This window comes from Oryx dammah, unplaced genomic scaffold (assembly GCF_014754425.2).
Source record: "Oryx dammah isolate SB20612 unplaced genomic scaffold, SCBI_Odam_1.1 HiC_scaffold_24, whole genome shotgun sequence".
Classification (NCBI taxonomy): Eukaryota; Metazoa; Chordata; class Mammalia; order Artiodactyla; family Bovidae; genus Oryx; species Oryx dammah.
This window is the reverse complement of record NW_024070208.1, coordinates 35,944,178-35,964,000: the sequence shown is the minus strand read 5'-3', so window position 1 is coordinate 35,964,000 and position 19,823 is coordinate 35,944,178. Positions and strand designations below refer to the sequence as shown.

Here is a 19,823-nt window from a genome sequence, read left to right as displayed (position 1 = left end):
GGCAGGAATGGAAGGTGGTGTCACCAGAGGAGGCCCCTCAGCCCTGCCGGTGCAGGGTGAAAGGGCTGCCAGCTTCCGGAAGTAACCCCCCTAGCTCCAGAATTGCCTCCCACCCGCCCCCGCCGTGCTTCTGCCCTGAGCTTTGCCCCAACACGGAGGAGGCGTGGCCACCCCTGGGGCATTGCTGGGCAGCTCAGGAGCACTTAGTAACTCGGAAGGAGGTGTGAAGTGACCCTAACAATGTGAAACAAAGCTTTTTTGAGATCTTTCTCCAGGTGCAGGGTAACAGAGCCTCTCCTCCCCTTCTTGGTGGTCTCAGCCACTCCACACCCTGCCCCCCCAAACTGTACTTATTTCAGGTTTTGAGTAAACAGACAGTTTCCCCAAGCTTTGGGAGGGTCATTCCTTCTAGAACCCCATCCATCCATCCCCCAGCCTGGGATCCACCTGGTGGAAAACAGAGACAAGTGTATATCACTTAGCGCTTTGCTGCGTGGACACTTAGATGTAAATTATTTTATTGGGTTTCTGTGACCCTCGGGTACTGTTCAGCTGGCACTTTAAGATGAGGAACCAGGTCTGACAAATGAGTGAGCTCCCTGTACCTATGACAGACCCCTCAGCGCCCTGCCTCTCCCCAGTCCCTTCCCCGAGGTCAGGGACGGCATGAGGGACCGCTCAGGCCCTGGCCACCCCCAGATTCCCACCTTCATCTTCCTGATTCAACCCAGATTTACCTGCCCACAGCTGCCCATGCATGGAAGAGTCGAGGTGTCCTAATAAACCCCGAACAAGAAAGCCTTAGCTGCTAGGCTGTTCCCACTGCCTCTTATGGGCTTGGTGTGGCCAACCTGACACAGGGAACTTGGGTGGACTCTTCACAAATAACACAAAAGCAGAGCTTTTTTTCACCTACAACAAATTATAAATGAGTGGCTTGAGATATGTATTAGGATGATCATTTTTAGAGTTCAAGTTCTAATTTTCAGGCATGCGGCCAAACCTGTCTGCAAATTCTTAAAAGCGGTCAGTAGTCATCTGTAATTATTTTGACCCAGTCTTTTAATACCCAAGAATCATAACCTTCATAGCTTGTGAGTGCATCTGTTTAAAAAGTCATGTGTTCCTGTAACAGGCTGTGTGGAGGGTAGCCTGGAAGGTGGCCAGGGACCATTTCTTATCCCTTCTCTATCATCTGGAGGAAAAGTGACTGCTTTCTGTCCTTCTAAACCCACCTACAAACTGTATGGGCTTCCCAGGTGGCTCAGTGGTAAAGAATCTGCCTGCTAATGGGCAGGAGACGTGGGTTCAATCCCTGGGTCGGGAAGATCCCCAGGAGAAGGAAATGGCCACCCACTCCAGTATTTTTGCCTGGAGAATCCCATGGACAGAGGAGCCTTGGCAGGCTACATTCCAGGGGGTCACAAAGAGCTGGACATGACTTAGAGACTAAACGACAAAGGGGCATATGGTTGCCCATAAACACACTTGTAATTACCAATGTGTAAAGTGCTTTCAGGTCCCTGGAGGAGGTCTCCGACCACCTTGGGTGTTTCTGCATCCCAGGAGTGCGCTGGGCAGCAGGCCACATGCACGGACTGGAAGGTGCTTCCGGAACAGAAGGCAGGTGATAAGACCAGTTTGGTTGCACAAAAATAGACATGAAGCCCCATAGAAAACCCCATAGAAAAGACACCTGACGGAATTTTTTCATGCCTCAGGCAACCTTGACGTGAATAACATTTTAACATCTTTAAATGATTCTTCTAGGAGCCAACCTGGTCACGTGACCCCAGCTCAGCGTCCTCCAAGCAGCAAAGCCTGTCCACACCCACAATGTGCGTGTTTCTCAGGAACCTGCTGGTGGTGAGCATGGGGCGGGAATAACCCTTCTTTATCCTTCCCCAACTGTCTTTCTGGTGACACAGGCTTTTCCTTAACTGGAACGGAAGGATCCCAGAGTCTCAGAAAGACACAGTGGTAACTTTCCCATTTAGTATTATGAAATTTTCACATAACCAGCTATAGATGAAATTAGAAGCTACTATTCTATTCTATTCTATTCAAAGGGCTTCCCAGGTGGTGCTAGTGGTAAACAACCTGCCGGCCAATACAGGAGACATGAGATTCAGGTTGCACATCCCTGGGTCGGGAAGATCCCTGGAGGAGGGCATGGCAACCCACTCCAGTGTTCTTGCCTAGAGAATCCCACGGACAGAGGATCTTGGAGAGCTACAGTCCATGGGGTTGCAAAGAGTTGGACGTGATTGAAGCTACTTAGCACACATTCTGTAATAGATTTTAAATAACCATTATATGAATCAATTATATTTTAATATTTAAATGATAGATGTTACAAAATTATTTTAATTACAAGTATGTAATTAAAACTATTATGTATTATTACAAAATGTTTTTATAAAGCTATTCTTGGCAACAGGAAAGTATTTACTCTCATTGAAGTATACTGAGTACCATTTTTTTGAAACCATGTCAAGCATCATGAAAATATTAGGATTTTGTCTGTCTTATAGAACTGCTAAATAGTTATCTAAACCCTAGTTTCTACTTTTTTAAAAATGTCTATTAAACCTATTTTCACTTTAAAAGCCTGGATGCTGAAAAGGGAAGTGAACAAACCTTTGAAGTAGATGAAACTCATTTTTAATTGTCAGAATTTAGAGTCTAGTTTTTACATCTCTTTTTTAGAAACAGTTACTGCCCCTTCCCCCTCAATTTGCCATTTTCTTCTGCACCATTAAATCATACTGTGGCAATAAAACAGTCCCAAGCAATCTCTGTAAGTCAGCGTTCTACCCGTGGGAGTGGAAAAGGCACCATCGTAAGGAAGCTCAGGGTGTCTTGAACCACCCCACCGTTGGTAGTAACTCATGGTATATAAAGTCTTCATTCCTCATGCAAAATCACATCTAAGCTTTTGAAATGAGGCTGTTTGCTATTAGAAGCCATCGCCAACTATTAGAAGCCCTAGTTTGTTTTACTGAGGGAAGCTGAAATGCGTTCCTGTAGCACACACCACACATCACACAATGGACAGCCTCTTGGGGGCAGTGCAAACCACTCACACCTGAAAGGACATAGTTAAATTCAACAAGAGCATCTAATTATACCCCATTTACATATCATAATCTGAGCCTTTGAAATAAGAGGAACCTATAATGAATGGTTCCTTGCAGATCAAAAGAACACGTCATATGTTAAATTTTCACTTAAAAAACGTGTAACAGTGTTTGAACCATTAGGGAGCGCGTCCACTGTTGAAGACTGAAACGTCAAAGCAAATAAAAGAACGAAGATTCTCTGTGTTCACCTTTAATGCAGGGGAAATGGCAAAGAGAGCCCTAAGTGGATCAACCAGACCCTGTGCTCTTCAGGCCCTGGTGTTTCTCTCCTTTCCTCAAAGAAATGGAGACAAACACCATGTCCTTTGTCTAAATAGCCATGGCCACCGTGGCCAGCTTGGCCCCACGAGGACCGGTCTCAGAGAAAAGTGGCAGAGGCTCTGAGTCTGCCTTCAATGGGACACTTGCAGGGGTGGGGTGGGGGGCACAGCCTCTAGAGGCGTCTGGGGTTCCATGTGTGATCTACCGGGGAGGGGGTCAAAGGTGGCCCTAAAGCCGAGCTGTACCCAGGGCGGGGGCAGGGGGCCTCGGCTGACTGTGCCCCACGGCCGAGCACAGATCGCACTCCTTTTTTATCTAAACCCGGCGACCACTATGGTTACACTGGTTTTTTTGACTTTCCGGAACAAAATCGAATCAGCAAGTAACACAGCTCAGTGACATTCAGCAGGATGCAAATTCCAGACACTGCGATCATGAAGACCGTGAAGACGGTCTTCTCTGTGGGCCTGGACACGAAGCAGTCCACCGTGTTGGGGCAGGGCCAGGCATTGCACTTCACCAGGCGCTGCATAGCGAAGCCATCATACATGACGTAGAAGACATACATGAAGGCAGCCTCGAAGATGACACGGAAGAAGATGCTGCCCGTGTAGGTCCACCACAGAGACCCCTCGATCCGGACCTTCTGGTTCTTGATCTCTTCGATGTCCTTGAACTCGGTCTTTATCTCTCCTCTGATGAACTTGCGCTTCTTCTCGTGCCTGTAGTAGGCCACGTGCATGGCCACCAGCAGGGCGGGTGTGGACACGAAGATGAGCTGCAGTGCCCAGAGCCGGATGTGTGAGACGGGGAAGTAGTGGTCGTAGCACACGTTCTTGCACCCAGGCTGCAGGGTGTTGCACACGAAGTCGGCCTGCTCGTCCCCCCATACCTCCTTGGCGGCCACCACCAAGATCATGATTCGGAAGATGAAGAGGACGGTGAGCCAGATCTTGCCAATGCTGGTGGAGTGCTTGTTCACACCCCCCAGGATCGTCTGCAGTGCGCTCCAGTCCATTGTCTCGTTTGGGCGGCTTGTGCTGGAAAAGAGAGTGATACAGCGCAACACGGGGTGAGCATGTGGGACCAGCATGTGCGGGGCTGGCCCATGAGCACCAGCCATCTCAAAGGGCCAGTTCTTACACAGCCTCCCTCAACAAGAGGAAACAAGAGCAACCAGGATTGCCATGGGGTTTGCTGTGCAGCAGGCAGTTGATCATGGACTTGTTCTCTGTTCTTTAGTAAACAGAGGTGTACACACCCCAGTAACGCACCCAGCCTTCAGCACAATCAACTCATGGGGTGGGGAGGGAGCACCCCAGCAAATGTGCCCACTGACCCCGGGCCCTGGATGTGCTGACCAAACCCTCTGCAGACACCCCCTGTTCGGGTCTCCCTGACCCTCCAGCGGCATTCAGCACTCCCAAGTGATTGCTGGCCTCTAGCTCTGGATGGTACTCTGGGCACGTGCCTGCTGGGGCCGACCTTGCCTTCAAGGCCAAGAGGCCATGTCTCCCCACAGCACCGCCTTCCTTAAATTATTTCAGTTTTCCAGACATGGGATGAGGTGGCGAAATGACTGTCCCCAAGGGTAAAATTCATGTTTAACTTTTCCCAATGGGCTTCACTTCCTTTTCCTGTACAAAAGGGAGCCAGTTAGAAACGGTCCTTCCTCAGGGAAGAGCCAGTGTGTGCCTGGGTTTCTGTGTGCGCTCTGTGTGCGGGCTGGGGTCCTCGTTGTCCTGCTGGGACCGACCAGTCAGTCAGTACTCAGGTTTGAAAACTGTTCAGATGGTGCATGTTTATTGTGGCTGTAGTTTTAATTTAGACGTGCTTCTAAAGAGGTGCATTGTAAGAAAATAAACGAAAGCTTAACTCAGTGAGTCCCCAGGGACTGGCCATCGCAGGCACCCTCATGGTATTGAGGGTCAATGTGGATGCTGCCAGGTGACGTGCTGCCTGCTGCAGAGGACCTGGGGAGCCCGGGCATTTGCCTCCAGGAGCCGGTGGCCTTCTCATCGCAGGGTATGAACTGTCTTCATTTACTGTGCAGTCACACCCGTCTGTCTCAATCAAGCCTCTTATAACAAGGCTCCACCCTCTACAATCTGATGAGTAATCTGTGTCTACACCTTCCGAACTGGTTCTCAGTGCTTCTTCTTGCTTAAAAGCTTAGTGTTCTCCTTATTCTGAGCAAGTTGGGTCCTGTTTCCCGCTGGACTTCCCGAGCAGCCAGGGTAGGGGGGCAGTCTGATCATCCCCCCGCCTGTGGGGCACTGCTTGGGGCACCCAGGCCTAGCTGAAATCATCCATGGCCACTCCTTCAGAGGAGGCAGCCCAGACACAAGAAAGTCAGGACAGGAGAGCTACGAGCACTGAGACTCTTGGGCAGCTTGGCTTGAAAGAGGGAAACGTCACCTGGAAAAGGCTCAGCCCTGACCCTGAAAACAGATGGCCTGGAGGCCTTGGGTTCCTCTGAGCTGGCCCGTCCTGGCCGGCAGCGTGACCACCATCCCTGGGAAATCAGACCCTCCACTTCTCGGCCTCACTTACTAAGGGCCAACAGGACACTCTCTGAAACAGCCGGTCTGACTTGTATCAGTGCATCTGGCTAAAGATTCCGGGTGGGGTGGGTGCCAGCCCAGGACCCACATTTCTCTAACCAGTCAACCAGCGGCTGATGTTCAGATAACACAGTGGGAAGTAAACCCTCCATCCTTGTCCTTTTGTAAAAGCTCTTGGTTGGGCGGCAGCTTCCTGTCCAAAGATCCCTGAGGCAGGGGAGCCAATTAAAGTTTGAACCCATGGGACAGGGTGACATGAGAGGAGAGCTGGCCAGGTGACCAGGCGGACAAAAGCATTCTCAACATTCATCCCGGCGCTGACCCCTGCCCTTCCTGACCTGTCCACACCACCTGCCCCGTGGGCGGAGGGGCGACCTTGTGGCGGGGGGGGGGGGGTGGGCGGCGCTGCTGGGTGAGGCGCAGGTTGTAGAAAGGTCACCAGGAGTCCTTCACCCGTTAATTCCTCAACCCTCACTTTTTGAGTGGTGGCCCTTGTCTCCACAGACCCCGCCCCCGACTCAAACAGGGGATGGGGACTCGGCTATCACCGCATCTAGAGATGGGGGGCGCGGGGGTCAGCTCTTAGGATGCGGGAAGACGATGAGGCCTGGGCCCCGGCAGGCGGGGGAGCCCCGAAGTACGGCTCCCCGTGTGTAACCGGCGCCCCGAAAGCCGCCCCCATGACTGCGCCTGGAAGCCCAGCTCGGAACTCGAGCTCGGGGAGGGAAAGAGGCCACGCCAGCCGCTGGGCTCCCGCTCGGCCGCGGAAGATCAGCTTCCTGCAGGTTGAGCTTCCGCTTCACGCCCGTGACCGCGTTTTCTTTCTGAGCGAAACCTCCGGCGACCGGAGGCTCCAGGTGAAGAGCCCGGCGGCCGCGCCAGCCTTTCCGGAGGAGCCGCGAACACCCTGGGCGAGTCCGCGCACCTGTCCGCTCCGCCCCGCTCCCTCTGGACCGCGCGCTGCGCACCACACTCGGCCCGAGGAGCTCCGGCCACGGGTTCGCGATCGCCTCCCGCCCGGCGCCCAGCGCCGCTGTGGCCACTGGCCGGGGCGCGGGGCCTCAGTGCGCGCCGGGTGCAGCCTGGGGACCCGGGTTCCTCCCCGCGGGGTTCCAGAGCCCCTGGCGGTCCTGGGGTCCCTCCCCGCGGGGCTCCACAGTCCCTGGTGGTCCCAGGGTCCCTCTCTGAGGGGTCCCACAGTCCCTGGCGGTCCCGGGGGTCTCTCCCCGAGGGGTCCCACAAACCCCTCCCTTTCGGGGCAGCCGAGAGTGGGCGCCGGCCTTACCGGTGGGAGCGGGCGCAAGGGCGGAACGCGCGGCGGCTGTGAGGGAGTCGCGGGGATCGCGGGGGTCGCGGGGGCGGGGGCGCCGCTACGACCTGAGTCCGGAGAGCGCGGCGCGCGGGGCGCTCGGGCCTTCGACACCTGTTGGACCGGCGGCGCCTTTTAACCGCGCCCCGCACCCCGCCTCCTCCCGGGAGCTGTTGAGAAAGTCCGGAGGGGGCGGCTCCTCGGCGTCCGGCCGCCCCCAGCGCCGAGGGGCGGGGCGCGCCGCCGGGGGTCCGCGGCGCTTCCCCCGGCCCGAGCGCGGTGAGGCTGGGGTTCCCAGCGTCTCGGGCGCGGGGTTGGGGTGTGTGTGTGTGTGACGTGAAAGGTTTGGTGCCGCTGCTGTTACTGTGGTTTCTGCCTGGCCGGGTCCTAGAGTGCCGTGGTGCTCAAAGCTCGGATTTAATTAATTACTGCAAAATAGTTGAAGAGAGAGTTCAGGAGCGGAGGGCCGTTACCTCCGAGGCTCTGCGGGCGCGCGGGTGCCCGGGCCGCTTCCCTCCTGGGAATGGGGGTTCGCGGTGGGCGAGGAGGGGCAGCGCTGCGCTTGGCCGAGTGCCTGCTTGTTTCTCCCCCCAAACCTCACAGGCAGACTTAACAAACGTCTCCTTGAGTTCCCTGTGTGACTCGATCCCTCAACTATGCGCCGAGGGCCGGGGCTGGCGGTGGTGGGGAGACCCTGCGGGCGCACCCAGGCCTGCGCCCCAGCGAGGGTGCCCGGGGCCCTGCCGGTGTTCTTCGCTTCCCACGGCCGAGAAATCGCGAGGACGTTACCCAACTTGGGGTCGGGGGACCGCCACGAATGAAGTCCCCAGACCCCTGCCCTGCACACTCGCCGGGAAGGGGAGCGCGGCTGGGGTTTCTGGAGAAGATCCTGGGAAGCCGGCTCCTCTCCCGGAAGCCTGATCTCGGATTACAGGGTTCATTGTTCCCCTGTGGTTGGGTATTCTGAGGTCCACAGAGAGAGCGGATGGAGAATTAAAATCGCAAGACTGGGCCGCGTCTGGGGACCTGTGTCCAGCATTAGGGGTGGGAGTGGGGGTTAGGATCTGGCTCCAGGATTCCCGCAAAGAGGGCCTCCCCGAGGTGCGGGCGTGCTCGCTCCCACCTCTGCTTTACTTGAGTCGTCTTTAAGTTGAGCAGAGATGATTCACCCTGACAGGGCAGATCTGGCCTTACAAATGAGTTTCCCATGAGTGCCAACACTGGCGTAAAGGGTATTGACTTTTCCTTATAAAATTTGTACCCCATCGCTACGGGTCAGCTTAGGCCTTTCTTGGCTGGGGAACCTGACTTTGTCCCGCGGTCACTACCCGACCTTGCTGCCCAAGATCTTAGTCCGGGAGGGAGTGTTCACAAACAGAGGAAGTCCAGGAAGGCCCATCTGAGAGATGTGCTGAATCGGCAGGTTGGAAATGACAGGGCAAAGGTGGGTGGCTGGGGGAGAGCTCGCTGCCCACCTCCAGCCTGGGGCCACCCTTCAAGTGGTCAGGGGCAGCGCTCTATGGGCGGTCTCACATTGGAGTGAAGGAAGGATCTGGCATCTTTGTAGAAAGCCAGCTGGTAAAGGTCACTTGCAGATTGAAAGTTGATTCGCTTTCTCCCACTGACAAATTTCGCCTGGCTTTTTGTGTCTATCGCAAGATTGCAGGTTGCTGTTCAACTTCCCTTTCCTGTTTTCCCTGACTTATTCTCCTGATGTGCATAATGACTGCGGTGTAGTTGGCTAATTGTATATCTAGTCACTCTGCGTTTTGGGTTTATAGTTAGAATGCCTACAGCTCTTAACTCTTAATTACAACTCAGCACTTGATTTCCTTCTGTTTGTTGTGACTTTTGTTATTTTCTGTGTGTGGGTGCTTTCTTCCCAACCGGACTTGGATTCCAGTGGAGCGGGAAATCCCCTGGAAGTATTTCTGTGTCCCCCAGAGCAGAGAAGGGGAAGAGGAAGTGATTGAACAGGGTCTCAGGTCTGGACACGTGGTCACCATCACATGATCTTAGATGGGTATGCACTTAGCAGATCACACCAGGGGTTAATCTTTTTTCTTTATAAATCCTGTAATTATTTTGTGAACAGTACCTTCATGTTGCTGCATTATTTTTGGTTAAAAGCATTACTGTGTTATACGTAAACACTGAAAATAAGCCTTCATCCTGTGACTCTGGATTCAGGTCTTCATTTTGAATATAACCCCGGAGAAGGCTGCCTGCCCCCACCCTGCCCTCAGCTCCGGCCTCCCCAGCCTGATGGGTGCACCTCTCCGGCCTTGTCTACTGGGTGCCGAACACGATAGAGGATAGGTTTGGAGTCTGATGGAAGAGCTTGGTATCTCCGGAGTAGGGCTCAAATGAAGCTGATATGGAGGACTGGCCCTTTCAAGGGATGGCCAGGCCCTTCCTTCCTAACTATTAATGACTAACTGGTGCGCACCTGTCACTTCACAGTGTCAGCACTGTGTTGTTGAAGGATTTCACATACATGCTTTGTAGCAAGCAGTCAAATCCCAGGTGTTCACAATTGAGCTGAACCTTTGTGCAATTGTCAGGCTGTAAAGGGAAATGCCAATGTGAAAAGCTATTTGATATTTTAATTTGGCATTTGTTTTTATCGGTAAACCAAAAAAGTTGCTATTGGGCAAGAAATCAGTGTGAGACAAATATGTATTTCTTAACATATTAAAATGAATGATTGCCTGCCAGCTGCCTGATGGGGCAGCCCCCGGAACTTCCCCTGGGGAGGATGCTCTGAATGTACATAAAGAATGTGTCAGTGAAATTTCTGACTCACAAATCCTATGTAGGTGACATCAGAAGTGCTCCAGACAAGAAGGGACTTGTGAGAGGTGGGCGCCCTGCCTTAACTCTTGGCAGCTTGGAGGTCGCTGGATGTCTCTGAGCTATGGGTTATAAGCCATTAGCTATTGGTCTGCATGCACTTTCTTGACTTTGCTGTTGAAATATTAATCATATTAATAATGGCAAAAAGGGAAAATTCAACCCTCAGATGGGCAGATATTAAGAAGCCCTGAGTCTCTGTGTAATTAGTTAATAATGACTTACATATGATAATATCATTTTAAAGCAGGAATGGCCCTGGTGTGATCCTTTCACAGTTTTGTGGATAATTATCCCAGGAGAACAGCATCACACTAAGATTTATCTCTGCACCATATTTAGTGACCCACACCTTCACTTGTACACCCTGAAAATTGTTAATGTCAAATAATTTGGGGGAAAAAGACAGACTGTTTCATTCCAAGTAAGTAGAACAGAAAAAGACTTCAGATATCACTATTTAATTCTTTTCTTCACTTTCAAATTAAAGTCATAAAAATTCCAACTTCTGAGTTGTGATTGAAACTGTTAAAGGCCTTTCCAGTTTCTTCATACTATTTTTGGGGGTGAGGGGTGCCCCCCACCACATGGCTTGTGTGATCTTAATTCCCTGACCAGGGATCAAACCCAGGCCCTTGGCAGTGAGAATGCAGAGTCCCAACCACTGGACCAGGAGGGAATTGCCCCTCACTCTATTCTTATGTTCATACATAAACTATTTGGGGGAAGTTTGAATTGTTGGATGTGTTGGTTGCCAGGAAGTGGTAAACAAGTTGATTTCCTTGGCCTTACTGGATGGGCACATGTTCCTACTGGCAAATACGTTGTGTAGTTCTTGTTTGCAAACTGTGGAGAAAATACAAAGATGTTTCCAGATGTATTTGTATCAAGAGCTTATCTTGGTCAGAAGTGAATACAAAGCTGTAACTCCCCAGGCAAACTGGTAAGGAGAACTGACTTCTATTAAATATAAAAATTAAATTCTGTAAGCTCTGTTGAGCTGGTCAAATGGAAACTCTGCACGACTCATAAAGGAACAAAAGAGAGTTGTACATTTTAGTTGTGTTAGGACAATATTGTGTTATATATCATCTTGAAGAGGTCCCTAACTTAGAATAAGTTAGGATCTAGTAAATACCCTGGCTTTCCTGGTGGTGCTAGTGGTAAAGAACCCATCTGCCAATGCAGGAGACCTAAGAGATGCAGGTTCGATCCCTGGGTCAGGAAGATCCCCTGGAGGAGGGCATGGCAACTATTCTTGACTGGGAAATCCCATGACCAGAGGAGCCTGGCGGCTGTGGTCCATAGGGTCGCAAAGAGTCAAACACGACTGAAGTCACTTAGCACAGAGCACACACAGAGCACCCTGGTGGCTCAGTGCAGGCCACCTGGTTCGATCCCTGGGTCAGGAAGAACTCCTAGAGAAGGGCATGGCAACCCACTGCAGTATTCTTACCTGGGAAATTCCATGGACAGAGGAGGCTGCTGGGCTACAGTCCATGGGGTCTCAAAAAGTTGGATAAAATTGAGCAACTAACACTTTATTATGGATTGCTATAGTAAAAAAAAAATAAAAAGAGAGAGACATAGGTTTGATAAAGGGCAGCAGAGCAATGAGTCCCGGTGTGAACTGAGTTTGCTGGACCCTGGCAGATTTTTGTGCAATGCTAGTGTGGACTGTTCTGGTTTATATCTGATGCTATCTGGAATCCACTGGTTCCAGGTCAGTCTTGCACCAGGCGGCTATCTGTTCTCTGGTTGAAAGCCCTCTTTGGGAAATGGACATGGAGTCTTTGATATTAGAATTGAGAACTGGGTTTGTCCGTTAGCCACCCACCTAAACCTCTTCTTGAACTGTTTCAGAGCCTTTCTACTTTGGGGAAAGAAGTACATAGTGGTGTATTGAGTTCTTTGATTTCATCTCATTTTTGCAAAATCTCTGTGCTGGGAAAAAGGCACTTGTAACACCAGAGTGCCCAGTAGATGGCACTAGGAGGACTCGACCAGGGGACACCCGGAGGATCCAGGGCCAAAGAGTATCTTCTTTAAGTCTAGCGTTGCTGTGAACAGCTCAACAGACTGGGCAACAGACTGGGAAACAAACGTCTTTCGTTTATTCGCAATGGAATGAAATAGAATAGGAAATATCAGAACATGGTGCTCTTAATAAGAGTTAAGTCATGTTTCAGGCAGTGTTTGTTTCATGTGTGTTTCCATATTCACCCGGGTGCTGGCTCCAGAGTAAAATGTACCTGCTGCTATAGATAAGTCATTTCATTCCCAGGGTGACAAGAGAGTCCCTGTGGCCTCAGGGGAAGCAGAGTCACAGAAGGAGAGACCCCCAGGCCCCAAGCTCGGCCGCCTGCTCTCCTGGGCCTCCTCCGAGCTTGGCTCCCAGATGCTGAAGACCCCTCTCAGGCTGAGAGTGGACTGCCTCCATCAGACTTGTTTCTCCAGGGCTCCTCTCTGGTATGAGGATGTAGGTTCCAGGGGTGGAGGAGAAGCAGCAGCACCATTTGACTGAATCTTTCACGAACTTAATAAAATTATTTGTCTAAAAAAAGGACCCACATATAATGCTCTGGTGTTCAGTTTACTCAGGAGAAACGGGTCAGCTGTTTCAGTGGATCACGTATTTAATGTCAAAAGTGTGGGCTGGACTACTGTGCTGTGGGAAATAGGAGAGATAAATATACAGCCTTTCGTTGTTTCTTTGTGGCCTTTGATCCGTGGTGGGGGCACTTGGACCCCCTCTCCTTAGTGATGCTCCATCTGTTCAGTGAGTGGTAGGTGGAGATGCTGTGGGTCAGCCTGGAGGATCTGAGCATCATTATCTCAGTCACTGTCTGGTGGGAAACACACATCTTTCCTCACAGGCTCCATGACATTGCACATGAGGTTATTAGGTTGCTAGGGTTTGGAGCAACATAGTCCCTGCCTACAGTTTACCAAAGGAAAAGGTAGACTGTTGCAGAGGTAACGGATCACGACTAACTAGGTTGTGTGACTGACATACAGAACACACAGACACAAAGAAAGGACTCCCTGGGTATAATCCAGTGCGAAGGTGTGAGCTATTGACACGCGGCTGGATTTCCTGAACTGTGCTCAATGCTTTAGGTTTACTTCATCACATAACTCCAAGAGGGTATTTCTAGTCCAGCCCAGCACCTGGCTTGCTGGAGAAGCTAGAGAAATTAAGAGTCCTCCTGGGTTTAAAGGGATTCGATTTGATAAAGGAAGGAGTAAGTGTTGGGGAAGAGACAGCTGTGGGAGACATCTGCCTCCATCCTTGAGGGAAGATGTGGTTCAGACATCTACTGTGGTTGAAACTGCAGCCCCAGGCTCACCTGCCACCAGGTCCTGGCTCTGGACCTGCCAGAGCCACAGCCCCCTGACCCAGGGCAAACTGGGACGACGGGCTGTCACCGCGTGATGGACTTGGCTCCTGACCTCCTGCCTGTGTCAGGGAAGATAAGGAGAACCCTTTGAAAGGGAGGAGAAAGCAGATAGCGGTCAGAGAACAAAGCAAAGGAGCTGGCAGGAAAGGGCGGCTGAGGTCTGGTTCCGAGGAATGAAGGACGGTAGGTCCCCAAGAGCGCTTCTCAGCAGCTTTAGTGCAGTTTCATCTGTGCAGAAGTGAGGGCCCAGGCGCCCGCAGGGTGTGTGCTGAGTGACCACACGGGACGCCCTCCCAGGGCAGAGACAGGACAGCCAAGACACTCCCCACAAGTGGACTGGCTGCTGAAGCCGCTGGGAGGACAGACTCATGTTCTCTCCATGGGGCTGCAAAGGGAAGAGCCAGGCCCTCGGGTGGGTGCCGGTTTTATCATCCTGCCATGAGCGTGGCATTTCCAGCATGCCAGGGTCTCAGAGGTATGGGATGCAACTGTTTGAAATCATTCCTGCCTGAAATTCCACATGTCTGTGAGTCTAGCATGAGGCTCCCTGTGCAGGGGAGGTAGGAATGCAGGACCCCCCACCCTAGGCTGGCTTAACTTGACCCTGGAGTGACCCTGGGACAGGTGCTATGAATGACACTGAGATCTGACTGCTCTGTGGGGAGGTGGAACCAGGCTGGCCGCATAAAAACCAGCTCAAGAGCTTGTTAAACATACAGATTCCTGGGCTGTTGGGCCAGAGAGGCTGTCCCAGTAGATGTGGGAACCGTGGTCTGTGATCCATGTTAGTTTGTCCTCATGGTTTTGTGACTGAACTCGGCACTGTCCTGTCAGACGTGCTTCAGAGAAACTCGGATCCTGACCCTATGATGTCCACTCTGCCTGAACGGTGTCTGCCTCCTGTTTGGATCGGAACCATGGCATCTGGGGTGAAGGCTCAATGGGATAAAGCCCCAGACCGCAGCGTCTGGTGAGGAGGAGCCTGGCATGTGGCCAGGATCATCTCTGTGGTGTGAGGACTGAACACAGACGTTGGCTCCTGACGACTGCTGGGCGCCCCTGCCCCCGGCCCCCAGAACAGAATCCAGGTCCTTTCGGGGCTGAAGTTCATCCAGAGAAAACCAATTCCCTTCTTGACTTAGGCCTTCCTCTTTCTGAACATCAACACTATCTCCAGTTGTATTCATATGTTTTGGGTAGAAACTAATCTCTTAGCTAATGAGGTGAGTAAGGGTAACCGCATAAAAGAAACCTCACTTACAGCTGAGTGCTAACTACGTTTTAAACCACCTTAACCCCGAATCCAAGTATGATAGCAGAAAAGCTAGAAATACATTATTTTCGTGTCTGTCTAATAAATCACACCCAGAAATGATTTAGGTTAACAAGAAGCTTCACATTTCTGAGGTTGATTAATGATGGAGTCTCTGAGGTCTGCAGTGTCATCTTTACAAAGACTCTTGGCTTTGGTTTCACTGTTACTTTAGTTCCTCACAGTGGAGAGTTTCCCAATGTGCTCTGACATCTGAATGGCTCCAAAGCCATTCTGTCACTTCTCCGGTGTCCCCTCTGACAGTGACCTGAAAAGGCCTTGGGCGGCCGTGTCTGCAGATAGGTGGCCTGGGTGCTGAGGCAGCCTTGGCTGGGAGGTCTTCTCCGGGACCTCGGTCCCCCTCAGGAGGGCGGGGGGTGAGAGGGTTGTGAGCAAGACCCCAGCAGATTGCACACACACCTCCACCAGTGCTTGTGCTCGATGCTAGTGCTTGAGCTTGGTACTCAGTGCTTGTGATCATTGCTTGGTGCTTGGTGCTCATGCTCAGTGCTCAGTGCCCAGCGCCAGTGCTTGTGGGGCACGGGGAGCAGGATTGGCTCTGCCCTGCACGGAGCCCCCACCCTAGCGGAGAAGCAAGGATCCTGGAGCACGAAGCCCACAGTGACCCTGCGGTGGGGGGCGTCCTGGGAAGAAGACTGCACTAGTGGAGGAGGATAGATGGGAGGAGGGAGCTGGCGTGATGCCTGGGAGGTGGGGGGTGGAGGGGGCTGAGGGAAGGAAGAGGAGTGGAGGGGGGTGGGGGCTGGGGGGCTGAGGGAGGGGTGGGGTGGCATAAATGGCCCTCAGGGATGCTCCATATTGAATCCTGAGACACCAGTGAGAGAGACTCTGGAATAACCCCAGGGTCACGTCAACTCTTGGTTTATATTGTAGAAAACACGAGGATGGAAGACCGTGTACACCACCATGAATATGCAATCCACAAAGTCCAGCCTGTGAGAAACTCTGGGAGACAAATGACCCAGATTCTGAGGGAAAAAAGCAGAACAGAGGAGGAGGGGAACGAGCAGCATAAAGAGGCGCAGGAACCAGCTGCTGCCCGGGCTTCAGTGATCTCGGGTCGGCTGCTGTTTCAAAAGGGAATTTTCACTTCTGGGAAGGTGCTTGATGTACTTTTCCTATTCTTCTAGCCAAGTAAAACTTAAATCCTGGAAATCAGATAAAAAATAAATGCACTTTACTCCAAAAAAAAAAGCAATAGCTGTAAATGCTGGATAGAAGTCCAGGCAGGCCCTGGGCTGTGGTCCTGGGGAGGGCAGGTGAAATCCTGGCTGAAGGTGGGTCAGTGTGAAGTGTTCTGGTGGCTCAGCTGGGGCCTGGCCTGGGGTGATGAGGGCAGGGGGGAAGTAAGGGCAGAGGGGCACTAGCTGGGCAAGTGACAGCCTGAGGGAGGAGGTTGCAGGAGTGGGAGCAGGTTTGGGGTTGGTCAGTGGGCTCATGAAAAGTGCACATCACAGAAAAGTTGTCTGCTGTCTCTAGGAATTCCCCAGCCCTCGGAGGGGCCGTCTCCCCAGCATTAGGGAGGCCATAGGCACCAAAACATCAGAAGGAAAAGGTGGGCTTAATACAGGGCCACTGAAAAATCTCAGAATATTTAAAATAATTGAAACGGTAGAGTGTGTTCTCTGGTCACAGTGGAATCAAAGTGTAAATCAACAATTATTAATGAATAAAAAATGGAAAGAAAGAAAACAGAAAAATCTCTGAACACTTGGAAACTAAAACACTCTTCTAAATAAACTATGGGTTGATACAGTGTGTTGAATGAAAATTAAAAATTGATTGTATCAAAATTTTGGGGAACCAGTACAAGTATGTTGAGAGGAGATTAATACAAACAGGAGTGAAGAAGGAAAGACTCAACCATCTATGCTCCCATTTCAATAAATGGAAAAGTGAAAAGCCCAAGGAAAATGAAAGAAAATAATAAAGGTAAGAGCAGAAATCAATTAAACTGAAACAGAAAAAGAATAGAGCAAATCAAATAAACAAAGAGCTGGAAAGAACTTCTAGCAAGACTGACAAAGGGGAAAAGAGGGAAAAGACAAATTACCAGTAACAGGCATCAAGAGGGCATGTCACTATAGACCATAAGGACATGAAAAGGATAACAGGGAGTATTATAAACAATTCTATACTTATAGACTTGCAAGTTAGATGAACTGGGTTATTCTCTCAAAAACACTCACCAAATATGAAATAGATTATATGAAGATCCTTGTAACTATTAAGGATTTTGAATGTGTAATTAAACTCTCAAGAAATGTCCAGACCCAGATAGTTTCACTGGGAAATTCCACCAAATATTTAAAGAAGGATCACACCTGTTCTGCATGACCTCTTCCCGTAGACAGAAGAGGTGAGAACATTCCCAGTTCGTTTTGTATTGCTGGTGTTACCCGGACACCAAACCAGACAATGACAGGAAAAAAAAAAAGGGAAACTACAGACCAGTATCCTCCACAAATGTTGATGTAAAAAGGCTTAATAAAATATTAACAAATGAATTGTTCATTGAATATATAAAGAGGATCACACACAGTGACCAGAGGTTCATTTCAAGGATGCAAGGTTGTTTTCTGTATGAAGATAAGGTAATCCATCATGTTAATGGGCTAAAGAAAAAGTCACACAATCATATCATGCAGTGCAAAAGTTTTTTCCACGAAATTCAACACCTATTCATGATACAAACTCTCAGAAAAATAGGAACAGAGAACTCTCTCAACTTGATAGCAAGCATCAACAAAAACCCTACAGTTAACATCATACTTAGTGGTGAAAGAATGAACATTCCCCCTTGAGATCAGGAGCAAGAATTTCTGCTTTTACCATTCCTATTCAAGGTTAGGGTTAGGGTTAGGGTTAGGGTTAGTGCCTGAGGTTCTAGCCAGGGCTACATGGCAAGAAAAATTAATATGAGATACACAAACCATAATGGAAGAGATAAAACTATCTCAAGGACTTCCCTAGTGGATGAGAATCCACCTGCCAATGCAGGGGACGTGGGTTCAATCCCTGGTCCAGGAAGATCCTATGTGCTGTGGGGCAACAAAGCCTATTCACCAGAACTACTGAAGCCCATGCGCCCTGAGCTTGTGCTCTGCAACAAGAGAAGCCTCTGCAGCAAGAAGCCCACCTACCACAATGAAGAGTAACCCCTGCTCTCCGCAACTAGAGAAGGCCCACGCCCAGCAGCGAAGACTCAGTGCAGCCAAAATAAAAACAAAAACACAAACTATCTCTATTTGCAGATGATATGACTGTCTATACATAAATCCCAGGGAAACTATAAAGCTCCAGAACTGATACATGAATTCAGCAAGATCACAGGATACAGCAAATAAACCAAGAAGTACATTTATTTCTATATACCGGCAATGAACATGTGAACACTAAGATTAAAATATAATGCTATTCACGATCACTCAAAGAAAATGAAATACTTAAAAGTAAATCTTTTTACATAAAATAAAACTTTTGTGACTCATATGCTGAAAACTATGAGATGCTGATAAAAGAAAGATGATGTAAATAAACAGACATGCTGTGTTTACAGACAAGATTTGACAAAGATGTCAATTATCTCCAAATTGATATACAAGTTTAATGTTTTTAAATCAAAAACACAATAAAAATGCAGAAAAATTATTTTGTAAATATAGACAAAATTATTATTAAGTTTATATGGAAAGACAAAGGAAATAGAATAGCTGAAAACGTTTGAAAAGGGAGAATAGAGAGGGAGGAATCGCTCTAACATTCACGACTTATTCGTACAGTGCAAGAATCTGGACTGTGGTGCTGGTGAGAGAACAGGGGTGAGAGGAAAAGAGAACCGAGAACTGAGAAGTAGCCCCACACAAAAGTGCCCTGTCGATTTTTAACAAAATGCAAAAGCCACTCGGTGAGGGAAGAGCGCCTTTCATCACGTAATGCTGGGCAGCTGGATGCCAGCAGGCTACAAATGAACCTCATTTGTTAAAAAGTCTCAGACCTTTTATAAAAATTAACACACACACAAAAAAAATTAACACAAAACGACCACAGACTTCAATGTAGAACATAAAACTAGATGGCTTTTAGCAAAACCACAGGAAAAAACTTTGGACTCTAGGGCTAGGCAGAGTTCTTAGACTTGACACCAAAGCCACAACCCATAAAGTGAAAAGAACTTTCAACTTCATTAAAACAAAAATCTGTTGCTTTGCAAAAAGACCTTATTAAGAAGACAAAAAGAAAAGTCACAGAGTGAAAAATATTTACAAACCACTATCTCTGTCCAAGGACTCATACTTACAGTATATAAAGATCTCTCAAAACTCAACAGTAGAAAAACAACCCAATTAGAGAATGAGCGAAAGACATGAAGAGGACAGAGAGATGGCAAATAAACACACCAAAAGGTGGTCAAGTTCAATAGCCATTTAGGAAATACACATGAAACATGCCTATCACAATGACAATATGACATGGAAGCTATATTCAATGTCTTGTAATAACCTGTAATGTGAAGCAATCTGAGAAAGAATATATATATTCAGTTTATATATATAACCTGAATCACTTTGCTGTTCACTGGAAGCTAACTAACACATCACTGTAAATTAACTGTTAACTATACTTCAATTAGAAAAATGGTTACTTAAAAAAAGAAATACTTAAATGAAATATAAATTATTCATTTATACTTAAATGAAATATAAATGAAACAGAGAGACCACACCAAATGCTAAAGAAGCTCAGGAAAGACCGAGTGACTCAGATGTTGCTGGTGGGGATGTGTAATGATGCAGTTACTCTGGAAAACATCTTGGCGATTTTAAAAAACTGAAATGTGCAACCACCAAGCAGCCAAGTCATGGGTTCAAGCTCTTGGTGCCCGGCTCGTGTAAACCTCCAGAGAATAACACTGCGAGAGCCGGCGCACTAAGCGCGGGCGGCTGCGAGAGCCGGCGC

The 19,823-nt window shown here is 49.4% G+C and overlaps 1 protein-coding gene across 2 annotated transcripts in view; it reads right to left on the bottom strand.

The window, feature by feature from the left end:
• Nucleotides 1-2,641: 2,641 nt before the first annotated feature.
• Nucleotides 2,642-19,823, bottom strand: part of GJB2 (gap junction protein beta 2) — a 31,262-nt gene continuing 14,080 nt past the window's right edge. Inside the window, exons 1-2 of one of the 2 annotated variants that reach the window (XM_040266816.1) lie at nucleotides 7,254-7,429; nucleotides 2,642-4,444 (exon numbers count right to left, since the gene is read on the bottom strand). In XM_040266816.1, the coding sequence (XP_040122750.1) occupies nucleotides 3,742-4,422 (681 nt within the window). In that variant the 5' untranslated portion in view covers nucleotides 4,423-4,444; nucleotides 7,254-7,429 and the 3' untranslated portion in view covers nucleotides 2,642-3,741. Of the gene's footprint in view, nucleotides 4,445-7,253; nucleotides 7,430-19,823 lie in introns of those variants that run through there. The other variant, XM_040266817.1, reaches the window with a different exon arrangement.